This window comes from Centropristis striata, chromosome 1 (genome assembly GCF_030273125.1).
Source record: "Centropristis striata isolate RG_2023a ecotype Rhode Island chromosome 1, C.striata_1.0, whole genome shotgun sequence".
Classification (NCBI taxonomy): domain Eukaryota; kingdom Metazoa; phylum Chordata; class Actinopteri; order Perciformes; family Serranidae; genus Centropristis; species Centropristis striata.
This window is the reverse complement of record NC_081517.1, coordinates 22,623,033-22,644,576: the sequence shown is the minus strand read 5'-3', so window position 1 is coordinate 22,644,576 and position 21,544 is coordinate 22,623,033. Positions and strand designations below refer to the sequence as shown.

Genomic DNA, 21,544 nt, shown 5'->3' with positions numbered 1-21,544 from the left:
AGATGAAGGCGGTTGGACAGACTGGTCTAAAGAGCTGGTTCTGTGGTTGGAGCCAGGTTGGACACACTGGAGGAGGTGGTGGAGAGATGACCTGTCAACATGTTCCAGGCCATCCTGAAATACCCAGATCATCTGCTACACAAAACCTTTATGGACCAAAAAAACAGCAGTGGACGGCTCCTCTCTCTCTGTTGCAGGACGGAGAGATTCAAAAGATCCTTCTCTCCTACAGACATCAGGCTGTCTCATCAGAATAACTGAATTTACCCTCGGGGATAAATAAAGTCATTTTGATTTGATTTGATTTTGATCAAACACTTGCTGACAGTCAACCTTTAATTGGAGTGTATTTATACAGACATGGTAAGGCAGCCAGGTTTGTAACATGCCTTTGAAAGCAGTTTTTTGACCATGGGATTTGATTAAGCTGCATAACTGTGATTAATGACGTACCTGGATGCTAAAATGCTAAGAGCTACAGTGCAAGCCTGCAGTGCTGTTTTTATGCAATAATACTACTATTTTGTCTTCAAATTGAGTCTATAGGTTACTACATGCAGCCTCTGAATTAGAACCGTGTATTATTGACAGACAAAATTAAGAGTTCTTGAAATACATGTTACTTTTATTAAAAGGGAAATTACGGATATTTATTGCAACTTGCATTATCTGTACATTACTCTTTTTTTTGTATTTTACGGGTTCTTTCAGAAACCACAATTCCCATCATCACAAGAGTAAAATAAAGGAAGTATTGGGGGAAAAAAAGCGGATTAATAGTCTGCCTGTACCCGTAGTAGAAAAGTGCAATTAGATGCCAAGTTAGAAAACACGATAAAGTGCAATAGAGAGAAAAAGAAGAAAATGATCTGCAGTGATACAAAAATGTCACAGTAGGATATCAATAAAGATTCTATAATACAGTATCACCCAACTGTGAAAAATGTGGACAAGATCGATGTATTTTCCTTAAAAATGTACAAATTTTCTCCTGGGGCGGCATGCCCCCGGACCCCCCTAGATGGTTCGGTTCGATAGTTTTAATTGTCAGTACCATATCATTTATTACTTTGATCTGGATCTCCTTTAACTTAATGCTAATCATAATCAAGGATGAGGACTATTTCATCATAGCTTTTTGTGTGCTGGTGGGGCCCCATGTTGTGCAGAATGTGCCCTTTTTATTTTTTGGCCCCTGCCCTTCAAACAGTCTGAGTACGCCACTGAATAAGACTGCCACTGGTTCAACCATAGACTGTATATAAGATGGACAACATGAAATCATACTTATACCATAGACTGTATAAATAAAGACTTATACAGTCTGTGTTCCTACAAGTGAGGCCAAACATCTTGATCGCCCCCTGGTGGCGGGGTACAGTGTGGGGTATCCCGCCCCTCCATGTTAAAGATTAGATTAAGATTCAGTGATTATTATAACACAGGGATGTAAAGTCACAGCTGATGCCAGTTATTGGGCATTCAGGCGGGATGTCGAAAATGCAGGTGTTGTGAAAAAATGTGATTTGCATGCACTCAGTCAGGAAATAAACAAACACAAAAAGGATTGATGCTTGAATTAAAAATACATTATTATTTTTCAGAACAGCACACTGGAGAGGTCATTTACTTGAGCAACAAGAGAACAGAACTAGTACAAGTAGTTTCCGCCAAAAGATAGACTCACGTGAGTGGTGCTTAACCCTCTGGAGTCACCAATCACACCAACATGATCAAATCACTTCTTCATGACATCACAATGTAAAAACCAAGCAGTGTCTCAACTTCCCTCTAAATTACTGGATTAAAACTCCATGTCAGTTTTTGTTTGATGATGATAGGCCGAGTAAAACCGGCGATAAGGTCAAATACATTTAGCATAAAAATACAAAAACAGATGTTAACCTTATATTTTATCTCTTATGCGCAACCTGTGTCCACAGTTTTTTTTTTTATTTAAATTTTTTTTTCTGTTCAAAATGTTGATCCAGTAAGTCAAAGTGAAAACATAATTATCAGGTCATAAAGGTGAGGTTGTGCTGATAACATGACATGGTAAACATTGTTTTAAGTGGTATACACAGGCAGAATGAAAGGATTCAAAAACGGCCAAAATAGCCCCAGACTCCAGAGGGTTGAAACAGCATCAGGAAACTGAAACTGAGTCTGGAAATACCGCACACGCCTTGTATGGCAATGTGCTTTATCATAAGACATCTTCAATGTCACCTTTAACGTGTAGAACATAGCATTAAACCGCAGGAAATGATCATTCACTTCACTTTATCACTATGTTTTTTTTGTAGCAGTATCTTTTTATTTTTTTTATATAACCTTTATTATTATATTATTATTTCACATTAACTTATAGAACATATACAGCAGTAGTGCAGTAACAGAAGTAGCAGGGTAAACATTATATTAATAATATTTGAGAAAGATCTAAATAATACAAAAATAAATACATAAATAGAAAATGAAAATAATAACATATATATAACACATATATTCCAACCTTGATAATAAAGTCATATTTTACCGAGCAGTCAACTTTAAGATTCTTTATTAACTCAACAGCACGAGATCTATACAGCCCTACAAAGTCTGCAAAACTGCAGTAATTATGCAAAAGATGAAACTGAGAAAAACTGCTTTTTTAACATGTTTCAACTGGCCAGCCAAATGGGCTATAGGTGGGTAAGTTATATGACACTCATTTCTACATGTATTGATGATGTCATTTTTATGCTCAAAAAACTTGATGATTTATTTGACCTTTGACCCAAAAAACGTAGTTACTGCATCACTGTAAAAGGTTCTAATAGTAATGATAAACAGAGTGCAGTAACTACAATGTTGTTGTCTTCTTTCAGCTTTTGTATTTTGTTTTCAGTGAATAAACATTTTCAAATAGATTTTGTTATCAGTGTATTTAAAAGTGTTTAACAACTTTATTCAAAGATTTGTGTATTTTAGACTTAAAGAAATGTTATATTTTACTCTCTCAATATAATTTTATCTCACTTTTTTTTTTACTTCTCACTATCTAGATAATAATTTCCCTTCCAAATAAACGTATAATTTCTATTATTTTTATGTTTAAATTAGTATATATATCCAAAGCAGACCGTGGTAAGGGCAATTACTGCTTGGTTTTGAGTTAGTTTTGTGGTTTTTATATAATTATTTCTCTGAAATAAAGCAAAATTGAAGTCTAAAACTTTGTCACAAGATAAAACAGACATCAACTACTTCATTTTTAGTTATAACTCAATTTTGACCCAAAATGTAGTTACTGCAGTTAGACTTTGTAGGGCAGTACAGTACATTAACAAAAAGCTTCAGTAAAGAGTAAGCTATGTTAACAAGAAGTTGAATATAATAAGTAGATAGACTTTACAGTTGAATTCACACGGTTGCACATAGAAAATATCAATATTGCATAGTTTAATAGAGCCTACATTTAATGCACATTAGTAAATATGGAGTAGTGAGAGCAGAGGTGATTGTCAGCAGCAGGATGAAGGAGGACGTGTGTTATGTGTACTCCACCCCGCCAGTGAAGGTTTATGTAACAACATAATTTTTTAAAAAATTATTTATTTATTTATATCAAACAACAATACATTGCACAGTTACAAAGAAGAAGAAATGAGTTACAGGGAAAAAAACAACGCAACAAATTAAATAGAAGTAAATAATATATATTTTTTAGAAATAGAAGAGTAATTCAATGGAAAAGAATGAAGCAAAAACAAATAAATACATAATAAAATAAATAGACGCAAGATAACATGTTATAGACATTAAAGGCAGTGTATATGTTGGCAGTCTTCAACAAAAAGAAATTTGTTTTTTTACTTGAAAACTTGCATTTGTGTATGTGGTATTTGGCAAAAAGAAAAATTACATTTATAAGAAAATATGAATCATCATCCTTCTTTTTATGATCAAAACAGCCAAATATGACATCATTATGCAAATCATTGCAAAGTAAAACCAGTGAAAATATTTCTGTTAACGAAGGAGGCAATGTCCTTCAGAGTTTGTATGTGAATTCACAAGACCAAAATAAATGTGAGATAGTTTCAGGGTGCAGATCACAAAAACCACATTCCACCTCAATGTCAACTTTAAACTCATGTAACAGCACTTTTGTGGGGTAAAATCTATGTAGCTACATGAAACAACACGGTAAGCATACACGGGGTGGCAGAGCCGGCCCAAGCCTCCATGGGGCCCTAAGCAGAATTCGATTTTGGGGCCCTCTATTTCTGCCAATAATATTGATTGTTGATCATTCACACACCTACTACAAACTCATTGCGGCTCTGCCAGTGTTGTTTACATTATTGTCCTATTGTCAGCCTGTCTTTACAGATTTATGGGGTGAGCCAGTTAATTACATAAATAATACTAATGCAATAATAATACAAACTAGAACATTTCCTCTGGGGAAATTTTGAAAGGGCCACGGGGACTACTGCCGGTGTGTGTACACTATGATGAGATTCTTCAGAGATTTCGAACTATGCCCTTTAACCTCAAAATGTGTGTGTGTGTGTGTGTGTGTGTGAGAGAAACATGTATGTGGAGGAGTGTGCGCGCATACATGCGCATTTGTGTGTGTGTGTGTGTGTGTGTGTGTGTGTGTGTAGCGAAAATCGCATAAAGTTACCTGTGTGTGTGTGTGTGTAATTAAAATCACATAAAGTTACCTGTATGGGTGTGTGTGTGTAGCGAAAATTGCATAAAGTTACCTGTGTGTGTAATTAAAATCACAAAGCTACTTGTGTGTGCGTGTGTGCGTGTTTGAAGCATGTGTATGCATGTGTGAGGAGTGTGCACACTTACGCGCATGTGTGTGTGTGTGTGTATCTGTAACTGTAATCACATCAAAGATCAAAGGCAATCAGATCAAAGCAATCAACTGAATTAACTGATACCACCTGTTAAAGTTCCGAAAGAGTGACAGCAGCCAGAGGTGGACTGGAATTTCTGGCCTCGAACAGAAAGCATTTTTGGCAAAACCATAATACCTATCATTGATTCGACTTCACTTTGAGCGTCCTGAATTCTTCCTGAACGTCTACAGTTTTTTTTTTCAGAAAAATGAAAAAATAGCTTTGTTAGAGCGATCTAAAAAAACTGTTCCATATCCCTTTTTCAAATATCTCCCTGCGTTTTTAATATGGGACCCAATGAGGCTGTTGGTGGTGTTGGTGCCGCATCTGTGCGTCGTACGCCCAAACTATAACTCTGACAGCTTTACCAGAGGATTGTGAGTGAGAAGACAAATTTTCCTACGTTTCTATGTATAAATTATTTCTGTAGAGTGAAATTTGTGGCCTGGAGCGCAGTTTTAAAATTTATTTTTTGACAGTTTTACCTCTCCCTCTACACTCTGAGCATCACACACTCTGACACGAACATTCCGTGCAATACACACCCATTATAATCTCAGAATTTCTCCAAAAATTATCATGGTCATTGAACAGGGATTGATAAAAAACTATATGACCTATCGAAACGTGGATTAATACACCGATACACAAGTGTCTACTGTTTAAAGTTTAAATGGAGTCTCTAGGTGAAATTATGTCGCGAAAAATTTGTATTCTGTAGAGAAAAGTAATAGCACACCGATCCCAATCAAACCGCACGTTTTGATATATAATTTGTCCTGCAACTCTTTAAGTTGTAGGACTAGTAGCGGGACGAAATTGCGTCCGCAAGAGGAATAAGAAGATATCCACAGTATAACAGTAGTTATACTGGTCCCTACAGCTATTGCTGTACGGGACCAGTGCTCGGTGCGATTGCCCCAAGGCCCTAATAAAACCAATGAATGAATGATGTCCAGGGTATCACATATGGTTTTTAATCTGAAAATGAATCACATTCAACTAGAAGAGTGAGCTAGGGTTGATTTACACATCCTTCCAAATGGTAAAACATTATTAAAAAAAATTATATTATTATATTTTAGTAAAAGTAGCATCTGGTTTATAATTTTTGGCTTCAAAAAACTACAACAGCAATGTGGGAAAATAAATCATAGTGCAAGAACAACAATAAAGTGCAACAACAAATAAAATCACTTAGAAATATCTATATATCTATATATATCATATATCATCTTTACTTCTTGAATAAGTCAGCCAGCTCTGCTTGACTTTTGCCCCGTTGACTAACTGTCTATGGGTATAGTGACATGCCTTTTGGGGAATGAAAAGTTCTCCTTAACAGGCAGTGGCCCTCTGATCCCCTGCTCAGTCCTGTCTAAATCTGAGAGGAATAATACCATTTTTTTTTTGCATTGCTCTTGGGGGGCCCCTAGAGGCCACGGGGCCCTAAGCAGTCGCTTAGTTCGCTTATGACTGGGGCCAGCTCTGCGGGGTGACGACACCATTTTTGTAGTCCATCTGCTGAACATTGTAGTTTCATCACGGCAGACTCACATCTGCCCGCTGACGCATTATGACGTCAGCGGAGTGTAATGTAGTCAGATTGTATGTATTCTGTCACCAGACCCTTCCACGCATCTTTCTTTGACCTCGGGATGTTTTCCATGGAGGTAAAGGACGTGGTTACAACAGGATATCAGCTCTGGTTTGGACTATTCCACCGCAGTCCCAGCCACTAGCCCCGCCCCCGGCTGTGCCCAAATGCGTGCTCGTTCACGTCGTTCTTCTACGCACGTTCAAGTGAACGTCCCTACTGCGTCATTTGCGTGCCGCCTCGCTCCCGATGCACTTCTTTTCCCGAGACACTAAAGATAGATGTTCCGATTTCAGGTGAGTGTTGAACCCAAATAACACTGCTCCTATTCCTTCAGACTATTTCACATGTTTACCAGGGAGCTGGTGGTAAAACCACATTATGGCTGATCAATATGGTGAATGTTGTCTATTGTTTATGCGGCTGCCAATCCAACGCGCCTGGCGGCCTGTGAAGCAGCCCGCTAGCCTGGTGACATGAGCAGAGAGACAGTGAGGCTGCTTCCACTGGTGCCAAGGACGAGCTTATTGATAACTTATCAAATGTCAATGTTTGATAGTTAAAAGCTATGGCTAAGTATTGTATACAGTAGTGTGTTTTTTAGTGTTATGGCAGCAGTTTTCAATCGACGTGGGTCCTGCGTGATTTAACGTCAGCATTAGCATTGTGGCTAACAGGTTCTCAAAGGTCCTGGAGAAGACAGCCTCACATTCTTTATTCAGATTATTCTAACGTGGTAGTTTAATAGATATAGTTACCAATCGATATAGGTGACGTAGCTGTACCTGCATCAACATATCTAGTTCATCTTGTGCTGTGGTGTTTTCCAGTGAGAACATGCTGACATGGCCAGCTAATGCCACTGTTATATACTATAACTGTCTCTGCTATATATATTAACTGACAACTTAATAGTGGAGTTGAACTGGTTTTAATCAAACTGAATTCTCACCCAACTTATTTTTCATTTTCTTAAATCACACCCATTTGACCGCTGTACTGCATCACTTTAATGCTACTTGACATGTGTTAAAGCTAGCTGAGTTAAGTTAAATGTTGTTTGTTTTGGAGATAGTGTTAACTATTACAATCACTTAACGTTACTTAGTTTATTCATGTGGATCTTCGTAAGTAGTTGGAACTAAAGTAGTAACCTAGTAAAATAATAATAAAAAAATAATGTATATATATATATTGACAGGGGTCACAAGCAAAGACAAATTAAATTGAATCAAAAATCCTGAAGTGGGAGCATAATCTGTCTATTTGTGCAAAGTTTTGGCAAATATATATATATATATATATATATATATATATATATATATATATATATATATATATATACATACAGGCGCATACAATACAAGAAAGGTAGAAATAAAAAACAACAGAAAAAATAAAATAAATAAACAAACAGAACAGAAACAACAGCCAGCCAGCCACCACTTAATCATTAACATAAAAAGAAAATGTACACATAAACATGTTGGTCCAACAAAATGCCCCCGAATGTCTGCCCATATGAAAAGGGCCAGAGATTGAGTCCAGGAGACCAGAGCCAGAGGGAAGCAGCAAAGTCTCATAACATGGATACTTATTTTAAAAAAAAGTAATTAGAAAAAAAAGAGCAGTGCATTCAGGTCCCACTTTGAGGTCTATCTTTTCTAATGTATACAATGAAAGGTCATCAGATCTTTTTAAACCTATTTTGGGAATATAATCTCACAGTTTTGATAGCTTTCTTGTTTTTAGCATTAGATATTGACTTGAAGGTTTCACTTTGGCAAATTAAATAATATTCTTTTTCAACTGAAATGTTACTCATTTTAAAACCAAGAAGTACATCGTGCAAGAGGAGCTTGAAGTCACACAGGTGATATTATCTAAAATAAATCTGCAAATATCTTCCACATTTTACGGGTATATTTACATTTCCTACTTTGTCACTAATGACGGACTCTGGCTACGAGTGGCGTCACGTGCACAAGACACACCTGTATCATGGGTATTTTGCCCTTACTTTTGTACAGTGGGAGGAAATGAGTGCATCATACTTCTCCTTCTCCATCTTCATAAGTAGTTGGAACTAAAATTAATTTGTCACACTTTTTATGGTTTATATGGAAAATTGCAGCAGTGAATTGCTGGCTAATTTTGCTCTTAAAGCTAAATTGTCCATGCACTTTTGTACTGTGATGACTCACAGGGAGTCCCTGTCCATTTACATTTTAGTTGTCTTTTTATATTGTAAGAAACACAAAGACAAGCTCACAAATGGCAAATACACAGTATTAATCATTTATATGATAATGTAACTAGTGGTTGGCCGATACAGGTTTCTTAAGGCCGATACCGATTATTTTGACATCAGTCTTAATCTCGATTACAGTCACGGGACTAGCGCCACCCGTTGTTAGGGAGACTTATTGCATCTCGCGCAATCGCAGAACGTACAGGCTGCTGTGTAGTCGGCAGTCGTCATGGCGATGTGTTTCACTCAGTTTCACTGCTTTTTTTCACCCGACTGTGTCCGACGAGAGGCGACAGAATCGTCGGACAAGAGCTCGTCGGAGTCGGGTCCCGTCAGGGCGGTGTGTGGGGGCCTTAAGTGTGGATGGAAGGTGGGGCTTTTAAATCATGATGCTGGGCTCAGTGGATGATGACTTTCAGCCACTGGAATGGATGATTGCATTGTCCATCAGCCCAATGCTAAAGTCTCATATTGTAGTCCAATGTTGCAATTGATAGAATGGACTGATTAGTGTCATTATTTCACCTTTCCTTTTCCTCTCACCATTTATGTTTTCATTTTTTTCCTTCATTGCCTCTCTAACCTCCATCACTTCCCCAACTCCTTCACCACATCTTCATGTCCTTCCTATGTCCCACCTTCTCCTCACTTCTTGTCCCTTCATCTGTCTTCCCTGCTGTCTCTGCAGTCCCTGGATGAAGACTGTACATTGGAGGAGGAAGACGAGGGACAGATAGAAGAAGAAGAAGATGAAATTGATCAGTTCAATGACGACACCTTCGGAGCTGGGGCCATCGGTAAGTCATCTCTACAATATATTTGAAATGTTTTTCCATTAAATCTCTATACTATTGGGCATGCATGATTAAGGCGTTTATACTCAATTTTTAATGGACTTCACTTTCAAGAAGGTGGTTTAACAAGAGTCACACTTACTTTTATTAAACCTTTGAAAGAGGACTAAGGTCACATCTTAAATAGTGATATAATAGTTGCTCCAAATCATCTACCCCATCTACCAATGACATGGACCTGTGCCAGAGAAAAACAGACAAGGCACAAAAAACCCAACAAGAATAACCAAAATCACGGTCCCATGCTGCCTCCCGGCCTTCGGAGTGGGCTCCTCCTCACCATCTCCCCCTTGATTTGTTGGTAGGGCTGGGCGATATGGACCAAAAGTCGTACCCCGATATATTTAGGCTGAATAGCGATATACGATATATATTGCGATATTTTTTTTTATCACAAATTGAGAGCAAATGTTTAGTCAAAGTCAAATATGACATGTCACAAGAAGTTTTATTGACACTGTTTATTTAACAGGAGTACCTTTTTTTTTTTTTTTTTTTTTAATTAAAGCTCCATAAAGTGCACATTTAAATTAAAAAAAATGTAGCCTATGTAATAAAATCGGCCTCTTTTTCTGAAATAAAAATATTTATATAAAAAGAAAAAGCACTATATTGATATATGCGATATGGTCTAATTCCATATCACATTTAAAATTATATCGATATATCTTTAATATCGATATATCGCCCAGGCCCAATTGTTGGGTAAATAAAGGGAAAGAAAAGGCAAAAGCCCTGAGCTATCTTTGAGGGTAATGACCTAAGGAACAAACGAGCAGACAAGGCACGACCTTACAGTGTGTATTTATTTTTATTATTTTCATGACAGAAAAATATAACAATGTTGAAAGGGAGATAGCCTTAGCTTCATTACTACTTTTCACACCATCTGGATTGGCCACTCCAAACAACACGGTGAACAGGTCTGGGTTACATGGATGATTAAGGGCCTTAGTGAAAAACTCAAACAAGGATGACCAGAATGGTTGAAGCTTATGACATGACAAGAATAAGTGGGATAGTGTTCCCTCTTCACTTTGACACCTAATACATTGGGGTGACACATCCCAAAATATTTTCCGTAATCTGGAGGGAGAATAGTGTAATCTATGTACTACCTTGAATTGTGTCAAATTATGTCTTGCATTGATTGAGCTACCATGGATATTCTTGATACAATTCTCAACTGAGATTTCCCTATCTAATTCTCTCCCCCAAGCCTCTTTAAATTTGTCCGAAAATGTGTTATTCACATTCTGTATGATTCCATAGAGTTTAGATATTGCCCCTCTCGTATATGGTTTGATTTGAATAAAACTGTCTAATGCTATGTGCTGAGGTTTACATTCGTATTGTGGAACATGAGACCTTCCAGTGTAGAGGGCTGTCAAAACGATGTTGATTGAATTGCGCCTGTCGATGATCTTTATTTTTGTCGGTCATCTCCACTGTGATTGTGATTTTCTCTTGAACTATACATAACATTGCAGCACAAGTGATTTCCTGCCATATCAAACCTTGCTCCTCTCCTCTTCCAGATGATGACTGGCAGGAGGAACACAAACGCCTTGCTGAGCTTGATGTGAGGGACGGGCTAGGAGCAGGGCTGGGGATGGGAGGAGGCGGTGGGATGGGTGGAGAATCAGATGTAGGAGGAGCTGAGGACTCATCCTCCGCCCACCCCCCTTCTTCTGCAGGCCATCTCCCCCTTCTATCTTCCCTCCATTCACTCAAATTCTCCTCGTCTTCCTCTGGATTACCTCCTCCAGGTCAGTGAAGTCATTAAGGATTCTGCAAACAGCGAGACTGTTAAAGGCATTAAAGTAATTATTCTACCAATAAGGCCTTCATTAACTTAAATGAATCTTTAACTCTTAAAAATGCTAGACATGAGATGTAGGATTTTTTTCTGACATTGCATTGTCAAATCTCAAAATAATTACATCTAACATCTATTTATTTAAAATAATTGACCAAATGCCTCTCGTGTTGACGATATGCATTAGATCAGGATAGTGAAACCAAAGTTCACAAGTGCAAGTTCAGCACAGAAACTTTAACCCTTTGATGCACAACATATAAACGCCTTCTAATGCACAACATGGGTCCAAAATGACCCGCATTCATTTCCCATGTTATTTCATGCTGGCTGTGTGTTTGAATATCTTTTTTTTATTATTATTATTATTACAACAGATCATCATATCCATTTTTCCTTTCATACTTTATGAAGAAAATAGTTTTTGTATTATTACATGGTTCATAAACGACCTTGTGCATTAGAAGCATAGTGATACAAAAAGGGTTTTTATTCAAAAAGTAAGAAATGAAAACAAAAAATTAGGATGTATGATGATCAAAAACAAGTTATTTGAGGAAAACCTGCAATACTGAATGATGAAATTAATGTATTGCAAAGATATAGAATATAAAAACTTAGTCGGGTCACTTTAGACCATGTTGTGCATTAAAGGGTTAAGCTACATCAGCTACCACAGCAATGGAGAAAGTTGTGTATAAGACAAGCAATTTGAATAGAAACACATTCCACATGCTTAGGCTAGGTTAGGTTACATTAAACTTTATTGTCCCTAAAGGAAAATTTGGGCACAGTGTAGGGCTGGGCGATATGGACCAAAAGTCATATCCCGATATATTTAGGCTGAATATCGATATACGATCTATCGCGATATTTTTATGGCAAAGTGAGAGCAAATGTTCAGTCAAAGCCAAATATGACATGTCACAAGTAGTTTATTGAAATCATTTATTTAAGTGAACATAAATACTGTATAACAACAGGAGTACCTTTTTAAAAATCATAGCTCAATAAAAAGTGCACATTTAAATAAAAAAATATCTTAAATAAAAATAGCCCATAAAATAAAATAGGCCAATCTTTTTCTGAAATAAATATATTTATATGAGAAAAGAATAATGAACATTACAAAAGAACTAAACATGACAAACCCTAGTAAGGGCAGCATTTATATATAAAGAAAGTTAAAAAAAATTGAACTATATCGATATATGCGATATGGTTTAATTCCACATCGCATTTAAAAAATATATCTATATCTTTTAGCCCTAGTTCAGTACAGAAACTTTAAGCTACATCAGCTAACACAACAATGGAGAAAGTTGTGTATAAGACGATTTGAATAGAAACACATTCCACATGCTTAGGTTAGGTTAGGTTACGTTAAACTTTATTGTTTCTAAAGGCAAATTTGGGCACAGTGCATTGTAGCTTCATAAAAACATCATGGAAAGCCTCACGAAAAACATGCTAATACTTATTAGACAGCATCACAAAGACGTGCTGATCACTGAGACAAAGAAAAAACAAACTAGAGCTGTATCCTTATCCCTGCTGCTTCAAAGCAGCCTTCGAACTACACTGCCCTACAAAGTCTAACTGCAGTAACTACTCAAAAGGTCAAACTGCGAAAAACTGCTTTAAAGTTTTTTTCCGTGTTTTAACTGACCAGCCAAATTGGTTATATGTAGATAAGTGATATGACACTTATTTCTACATTTATTGATGATGTCATTTTTATGCTCTAAAATCATGATGACTACAAAAAGACACAAAATGACCAAAAAAGACACAGAATGACTGAAAAAACACTAAATTACTTAAAAAAGACACAAAATGACCAAAAAAATACACATTACTAAAAAAGACACAAAATTATTAGAAAAAGACACAAAATTACCAAAAAAACCCCCAATATTATTAAAAAAAGACAAAAAAATAACAAAAAAGACACAAAATGATAACATTTCCACTTCTTCCGGTAATAACAACACGGCAGATAATAAACATTCCGGTAGCAGCTGCCTTTCTTTTTGTTAACGTCGTCATAGAAACAAGTAAAACAAAGCTCCAGCTGGAGCAATAAAGGGACCTTCCACACACACAACACGGTAAAGAGCCATTCATATAACATTTAACTTTCATATCAAGGTGGGGGCCACAAAATATCGTCACGAGGGCCGCAAGTTTGAGACCCATGATCTAGATAATAATTTCCCTTTCAAGTAAACTCAATTTCTATTATTTTTATGTTTAAATTAGTATATATACAGTGCATACGGAAAGTATTCACAGCGCTTCACTTTTTCCACATTTCTTTATGTTACAGCCTTATTCCAAAATGGATTCAATTAATTTTTTTCCCTAAAAATTCTACACAAAATACCCCATACAGACAACTTTAAAAAAGTTTTCTTTAAATGTTTGCAAATTTATTAGAAATAAAGAACGAAAATATAATATGTACATAAGTATTCACAGCCTTTGCTCAATACTTTGTTGTGGCACCTTTGGCAGCAATTACAGCCTCAAGTCTTTTGGAATATGAAGCCACAAGTTTGGCACACCTATCTTTGGCTAGTTTCGCCCATTCCTCCTTACAAAACCTCTCGACCTCCATCAGGTTGGATGGGGAGCGTCGGTGCACAGCCATTTTCAGATCCTTCCACAGATGTTCAATGGGATTCAAGTCTGGGCTCTGGCTGGGCCATTCTAGGACATTCACAGAGTTGTCCTGAAGCCACTCCTTTGATATCTTGGCTGTGTGCTTGGGGTCGTTGTCCTGTTGAAAGATGAACCGTCGCCCCAGTCTGAGGTCAAGAGCGCTCTGGAGCAGGTTTTCTTCCAGGATGTCTCTGTACATTGCTGCATTCATCTTTCCCTCAATCCTGACTAGTCTCCCAGTTCCTGCCGCTGAAAAACATCCCCACAGCATGATGCTGCCACCACCATGCTTCACTGTAGGGATGGCGTTGGCCAGGTGATGAGCGGTGCCTGGTTTCCTCCAAACATAACGCTTGGCATTCACGCCAAAGAGTTTGATCTTTGTCTCATCAGACCAGATCATTTTGTTTCTCATGGTCTGAGAGTCTTTCAGGTGCCTTTTGGCAAACTCCAGGCGGGCTGCCATGTGCCTTTTACTAAGGAGTGGCTTCCGCCTGGCCACTCTGCCATACAGGCCTGATTTGTGGAGTGCTGCAGCGATGGTCGTCCTTCTGGAAGGTTCTCCTCTCTCCACAGAGGAACGCTGGAGCTCTGTCAGAGGCACCATCGGGTTATTGGTCACCTCCCTAACTAAAGCCCTTCTCCCCCGATCACTCAGTTTAGAGGGACGGCCAGCTCTAGGAAGAGTCCTGGTGGTTCCAAACTTCTTCCATTTACGGATGATGGAGGCCACAGTGCTCATTGGGACCTTTAAAGCAGTAGAAATTTTTCTGTACCCTTCCCCAGATCTGTGCCTCGAGACAATCCTGTCTCGGAGGTCTACAGACAATTCCTTCGACTTCATGCTTGTTTTGTGGTCTGACATGCACTGCTAACTTTGTGACCTTATATAGACAGGTGTGTGCCTTTCCAAATCATGTCCAATCAACTGAATTTACCACAGGTGGACTCCAGTTAAGCTGTAGAAACATCTCAAGGATGATCAGTGAAAACAGAATGTACCTGAGCTCAATTTTGAGCTTGATCGCAAAGGCTGTGAATACTTATGTACAAGTGATTTCTTCGTTTTTTATTTTTAATAAATTTGCAAAAATCTCAAACAAACTTTTTTAAAGTTGTCATTATGGGGTATTTTGTGTAGAATTTTGAGGGTTAAAATGAATTGAATCCATTTTGGAATAAGGTTGTAACATAACAAAATGTGGAAAAAGTGAAGCGCTGTGAATACTTTCCGTATGCACTGTATCCAAATCAGACCGTGGTAAGTGCAATTACTGCTTGGTTTGAGTTCGAATTTTGTAGTTTTTGAATAATTATTTCTCAGTAATAAAGCAAAATTGAAATCTAAAACTTTGTCACCAGATAAAACAGACATCAAGGAGTTCATTTTTAGTTATAACTCAGTTTTGACCAAAACTGACAGTTGCAAATGTAGGATTGTGGCTGTTTTGGGGAGGGGCTTGGCGAAGGGTCAAGTGCTGGTTACACCCTTTTCCTTGACTGTTTTTTTTAGATGTAATATGTAGAGAAATAATATGTGTAAAAATGCGGCTGGTTGCAAAATCCAAAGTTGAACTAATTTCAGATGTGGAGGACCGCGGAGGGGATCCTGGCTTGGCTGAGTCCTTGGCCAGACTCATCCTGGAGGCGGACCCTGCCATCGCTGGGGTCGGCGCAGCTGAGAGACCTGGTCCAAGCCCCAGCTCTTCAGGATCCAGCCTGTCTGCTCTGCAGTGCCTGGACCAACCCAGAGTCCTGCCCCAGCCCTCCATTCCACACCCCACACAACCACACCAGCATCCCCATCACCCCCAGCACCAGTTGCCTCCTGGGCCTTCCGCCTCAGGTCAGAATGAATCTTTTTTTTATTTCTAATGATGTAAAAACTGACGTTAGCAACCTACTTTTTTTGCAGTTAACCATGTGGAGTCTCCAAAAGCGCCAAAGCATTCAGACTAGAAAACAAAGCAGCGTGGAGCCCTACTGTAAATTTACCTCTAAAGTTCTGGCTGTAAACTCCATGAGGCCAGTTTCACTTTGATGATGATATACCAAGTAAAACTGGAGACTATAAAATGATAGAACTGGATGTAACCCTTTTATATGTTATATTTGCAACCTCTGTTCACATTTGCAATATTTAATGTAATTCTTTATTGAGCATGATAGTGTTTTGAAAGTAAAAAAAAAAATAAAAAATTCAAAATCACATTTTATGTTGGACTAAAGGACTAAAAAAGGCCCAAAATGGCCCCAAAAAGACACAAAATGACTAAAAAAAGACACATGAAGTCACAAAATGACCAAAAAAAGACACAAAATGACCAAAAAAAGACACAAAAAGACACAAAATGACCAAAAAAGACACAAAATGAGAAGGTAAAATGACCCAAAAAAACACAGAAAACACAAAATGACCAAAAAAAGACACAAAATAATTAAAAAAGACACCTCCGTAGGGTGGCTGGGCTCAGTGTTAGAGATAGGGTGAGGAGCTCAGACATCTGGAGGGAGCTCGGAGTAGAGCCGCTGCTGCTTCGCGTCGAAAGGAGCCAACTGAGGTGGTTTGGGCATCTGGTAAGGATCCTCCCGGGCGCCTCCTGTTAGAGGTGTTCCGGGCACATCCAACTGGTAGGAGGCCCCGGGGAAGACCCAGAACACGGTGGAGGGATTATATCTCTCGTCTGGCCTGGGAACGCCTCGGGCAGGTGAATGCCCCTGCGACCCTGCCCCGATAAGCAGAGGAAAATGGATGGATGGATAAATATGTTTTTTTTTTTTTTAAATTAGTTTTCTCTGAATTCATGACCTGTCCTCACACGCAGTGATTAAAGTAGTTCCTCATGTCTTTTGATCAGTCTGACCAGTGCAGTGTCATTGTTTGGCTTAAGCCTGATTTCCACCGGGCGCGTTACTGCAGCGTAACGTCAGCGTCGCGTATGACGTTGCAAATAGGTAACACTCTAATCAATGACAGCATTTCCACCGGGCGCGTAGCGTAACGTTACTGCAGCGTCGCGTCAGCGTCTCTACGCGAGCATTAGGTAGGACTTCTATTTCTCCGCGAGACGCTGCCAACTCGCGTGAATCTCAACAGAGCAGATCGCACCAGACAGGAAGTCCGACTCAGATTCAGCGTAAAACACTTCCGCCCCTTTCAAAATAAAACACAATACGCAGTTCATGCAGCCTAAAACTACTTCACATCAACGTTATGTTATGACCGGGGCACCAGATCGGCAATCAATCAATCAAAGGGTCTCAGAGGATCGGCGACACGGAAGACAAGAGACTGATTGTTGAAGTGGAACATCATACAATCATTTATGACATAACATATTGTTTTTATAAGGATAGATGGTCAGATCAACAGATCTTTCACCTCAGAGAAGCAAAGTAAGTTGGTTTTTGTTGTTGTTGTTTACTTTATACACACAGTTTATCCATAGACTGTATAAATAGAGTTTAAAGTTTATCACGGGAGCTTGCGGTCTCCCGTATGGTCAGGATTATCGCATGATCTCGTTATCTCGCGTGTATGCGGCCGGCTCGCTAAACTGACGTGCTGCTGCAGTAACGCGTCCGGTGTGAATTGACAAGACGCAGCAAAAACGCTGTGGAGACGTGCTGCTGCAGTAACGCGTCCGGTGGAAATCCCCAGTTAGAATAAATCTGCTTTTATTTTAATTTAAGACACAACGGCCTATTTTCAGCTATTTTGTGACAATGTGGTTGATCCTCCTGTCCTATCTAATACTGCTCCCCTGCTATATCTGTCCTACAGCAGGCCTTCCTCCTGGCCCTCCTCCCACATCCATGCTCAGCTACCAACAGCAGCAGCACCTGCTGCGCAGAGGGACTGCTCCTATGGCCCAGGTTAGTTTTTGAACTCACTACCTGTGTGTACTATTCTGTATACTACCACTTTTATATTCTGTATACTACTACTTTTATATTCTGTACACTACTACTTTTAAAGTATTTTGTGCATGCAACAGTGTGTTTGGATCTATTCTGACCGGACTGTACAGGTTGCTCGGATGTAGTTCCACGTTTGTTTTGTGGTTTTGTTTAGGTGTGATCACTGCACAGGGTTCGTACGTGTGCTTGAAATCCTTGAAAATGCTTGAATTTAAATGTTGTATTTTCAAGGTTTAAAAAGTGCTTGTATTTTGGATAAAGTGCTTGTAAATGCTTGAAATTCTTACTGTATTTCTCTTGCAGTCTGACTATATCCATCTATAGACTATAGATAATCACATGTTCAATGTAAAAAATAATGAGTAGCCTATCTGAAATGAAGACCGTTCCTCCTAAAAGTGTTAAACCATTGCTGTTGGTGTGGTTTAGTGAAATGTCCTCCTTTTTAGTATGTAAATAATTGCAAAATTTTTCAGTTTTGACTGTAATTTCAGGTAATATGATTGAATCAATTTACTTTGCAAGTCACTTTAGAACTCTCACCTTGATATAGATACTTAATTGTTTTAGTTTTTTTTCCTATATGGCTTTGAAGTAGTTCTTAATTGCAAAACATAATTGTCTTAAAAGTCTTTCATTCAACCCTGCATTTATGGTCACAACCAACCTAACCTTTGGACTGACACCCACACTGACATGAACTCCACAGACAATAATTCATTATTTATTTCAGCGTTCAAGGCTACAAACTCAGTATTGTCCCCCACAACGGTCATGACCAGAATATGTTTAAGTGTCCAGGGGATTGGCTATAGCCCAGAATAGAATAGGACCAATGAATAAAACCCTGTGAGCTCAAGCATTACAATTTGTAAAACACAATTTGGTTGGGAACCTATTCAATTCCCTTGGGCACCACTCAAATTGTGTTATCAGACCTTTTATAAAACTTAAATGATGTGATATAATGCCTTGGACCATATAGCATTCAAGGTTTATATTTCCATAATTTACTAACAGGCTGCTTCTTGGCTTCTGCTGGAAAATGGTTTACTCATATACAGTCTGGAGCTCCACTTGGAATTGCTATTTTAATGGCAGTAAAAAGAGAAAAATGAACAGGTGGAAAGTGGAAATTAGTTTGAATTTCTGATTCCCTGCATTTCAGGTCAAGCTGTCAAATGTATGTTGTATCCCTGGCTAGTTGAGCAACCAGCTCACTTTTCAAACTCTGCTTGTGTCAAGTCTTTCGGGACCATTGAATTACATTACATTATATTTCTCTCTTTTTCTCTAGATGAACTCTCACAATATCTGGGAGAATAGTATGGGCTTTGGGCCGGTCAGCATTACCCCTGGACTGGCTGCACACATTGAGGTGAGAAACGCTCACTCTACTGGCCATCCTTTTCTAGTTTAAATGCTGGTCCAACTTGCTTGTGTGTTTTATGAACAATGCAGAGCAATGCCTGCAGATTAGCTCATAAAATGCTTAGGGCATTCCCATAGACATATTTGTGCAAAAATGTTTGTGTATATTCTTTAATTATGCAGCGTAAATATTATAGGATTTAAGTTTTGTTTCAATATCTATTTAATCCAGGAAAGCATTACCACATTTCTACCATTAAAACCGAGGGTGCTGTTGTTGTGTTCTACCATTAAAGCCGGGAAAGCGAACGTTGTTTTGTAGTATTTGTAGTTTTTTTTCCACCAATTTTCGGTCTCTTGGCCAATGAAATGCATCAGAATACATGTGGGAGTGTCACAATGCAACATGGGACTTTTCCAGAACTTTGAAATCATGGCGGAAGACGACTTTAGTGGAGGGAGCTCAGATGTTCTGATCTGCTACAGAGGCTGAAAAATCTACTATTTAGTAGCCATTGACACTTCTGTTGAATTTCCAGAAAAACTTCAGGCTTTAGGGGATTATTTTAAAATCACCCAGAGGTTGTACAGGCATTTTTTCCAGGCGTTCTAGGCCTAAATGGGCTAATTGACCTAAAGCAGGAAAAATTGAATCTGATTTAATGTCAGACAGTGAGGAAAAAAAAGATTGTCTTTTCATATTGTGTACGAACTTCTGGTTTCAACTGTATGTGCAATCAGCTGGTTGCTCTTTGGACAACAAGTTGGCACGGCATCATATTTGTAGTCGTTTGCATTCTATTTTCATCGCAATTTATGAGAGGAGCACCGGTAGGGTAGGTGGCTCCTGCAGGCGCGCTCAATTCCAGCATGGATTCATTGTGGAAAATCTAACCAAGTTGTTGATTTTAGACCAAGCATACGTATTTGTGTAATATTATATCCTCCCTCTTCTTCCTCTTTAGGATAGTCCACTCATGTCTATAATAAAGGAGGTTGGCCTTCCTAAACGACCTCCTCAGGGTAGGAATGATGAAGGACGGGACTTGTCAGAGAGGGTCCCACCTCCACGTTCTTCTTCTCCTGTGATTGGCTCCCCTCCGGTGAGGGCCATACCTATTGGGACCCCGCCCAAACAGCCATTGAGCCATGCCCTGAATCACCAGGTGAATATTGAAAAACTTCTTCTGATTCTACAGAACTTCTGGATTGATATGTTTAACATGTTTACATTTTGATTCCATGCATTCTGTTTTTAAAGACAATGTTTTACACAGCGTTCCAACTTTTTTTGTAATTGGGGGTTGTAGTAGGGGGTGTACTGCATTGGGTTGTGAAATGACTTAACATGTAGTTGGCTTTTGCTGTTGTCTGTTTCTGTAGATCCACCATCCCACAGCAGTTCATGTGAGAGCCCCGCTCCAGCACAGATACCCTCCTCCTTTCCCTGAGCGTGTGTCACCCAACACCCTCCTCAATATAGCTGTGAGTTTTTCCTCTCCTCCATCCTCCCCTCAGGTTTTTAGCTTTCAGCTTTGTATGCACATTAAATGCAAAGAACACAGGTCAACAAATGAGTGTTTGTGATTTAAATCAGAAAGACCTTTTACTAAAATGTTATATCTTTGATATAAACAATGTCTACCGAATGGTAATCACACTTATCATCACATTATTTTATATCTATATAATGTTATATATAACTTTATTGACATGTTGCCGTGGATACGCATTGTTCTGCTTCTCTCCTGATGACGGCTCGCCTTGTTAGTGACCTGTCAATCAAAGGTAGCCACGCCCCAAATCATACGATTCTTTATGTTCTATTTTCTTCTAAATGGGGCCATTATTAGAACTATTAACATCAGATTGTCTTGAAGAAGATTTTTTACTAGTGTTGTCCTAAAAAAATGTTCTGAGGTAATAAATCAAGTGAGAAGTTTTCTCGTTTTGCACTGAAATGAATGGCCAAATTTGTATTTTGCAGCCAAATTTAGCGCCTCCTGCTGGAATTTTCGGTAGAATGCAGCTTAAAGCACTTCCTGGTTTACCTCCCTGCTCAGACATGGAGGTTGCCGTCTGTGTGATACTTATACCCCTTTCATACAAGCACCACATCTTCCTTCATTAGTCACAGACTTGACTGTAGGGTTAGTGCTATTA

The 21,544-nt window shown here is 38.6% G+C and overlaps 1 protein-coding gene across 2 annotated transcripts in view; it reads left to right on the top strand.

Annotated features, from left to right (window-relative positions):
- The first annotated feature begins 6,682 nt into the window (after positions 1-6,682).
- The window catches only part of patl1 (PAT1 homolog 1, processing body mRNA decay factor), a 35,836-nt gene continuing 20,974 nt past the window's right edge, over positions 6,683-21,544 (top strand). The window contains exons 1-8 of one of the 2 annotated variants that reach the window (XM_059335063.1): positions 6,683-6,797; positions 9,441-9,549; positions 11,145-11,375; positions 15,675-15,935; positions 17,877-17,965; positions 19,308-19,388; positions 20,347-20,547; positions 20,765-20,866. In XM_059335063.1, coding sequence (XP_059191046.1) covers positions 6,783-6,797; positions 9,441-9,549; positions 11,145-11,375; positions 15,675-15,935; positions 17,877-17,965; positions 19,308-19,388; positions 20,347-20,547; positions 20,765-20,866 — 1,089 coding nt within the window. In that variant the 5' untranslated portion in view covers positions 6,683-6,782. Of the gene's footprint in view, positions 6,798-9,440; positions 9,550-11,144; positions 11,376-15,674; positions 15,936-17,873; positions 17,966-19,307; positions 19,389-20,346; positions 20,548-20,764; positions 20,867-21,544 lie in introns of both variants that reach the window. The other variant, XM_059335054.1, reaches the window with a different exon arrangement.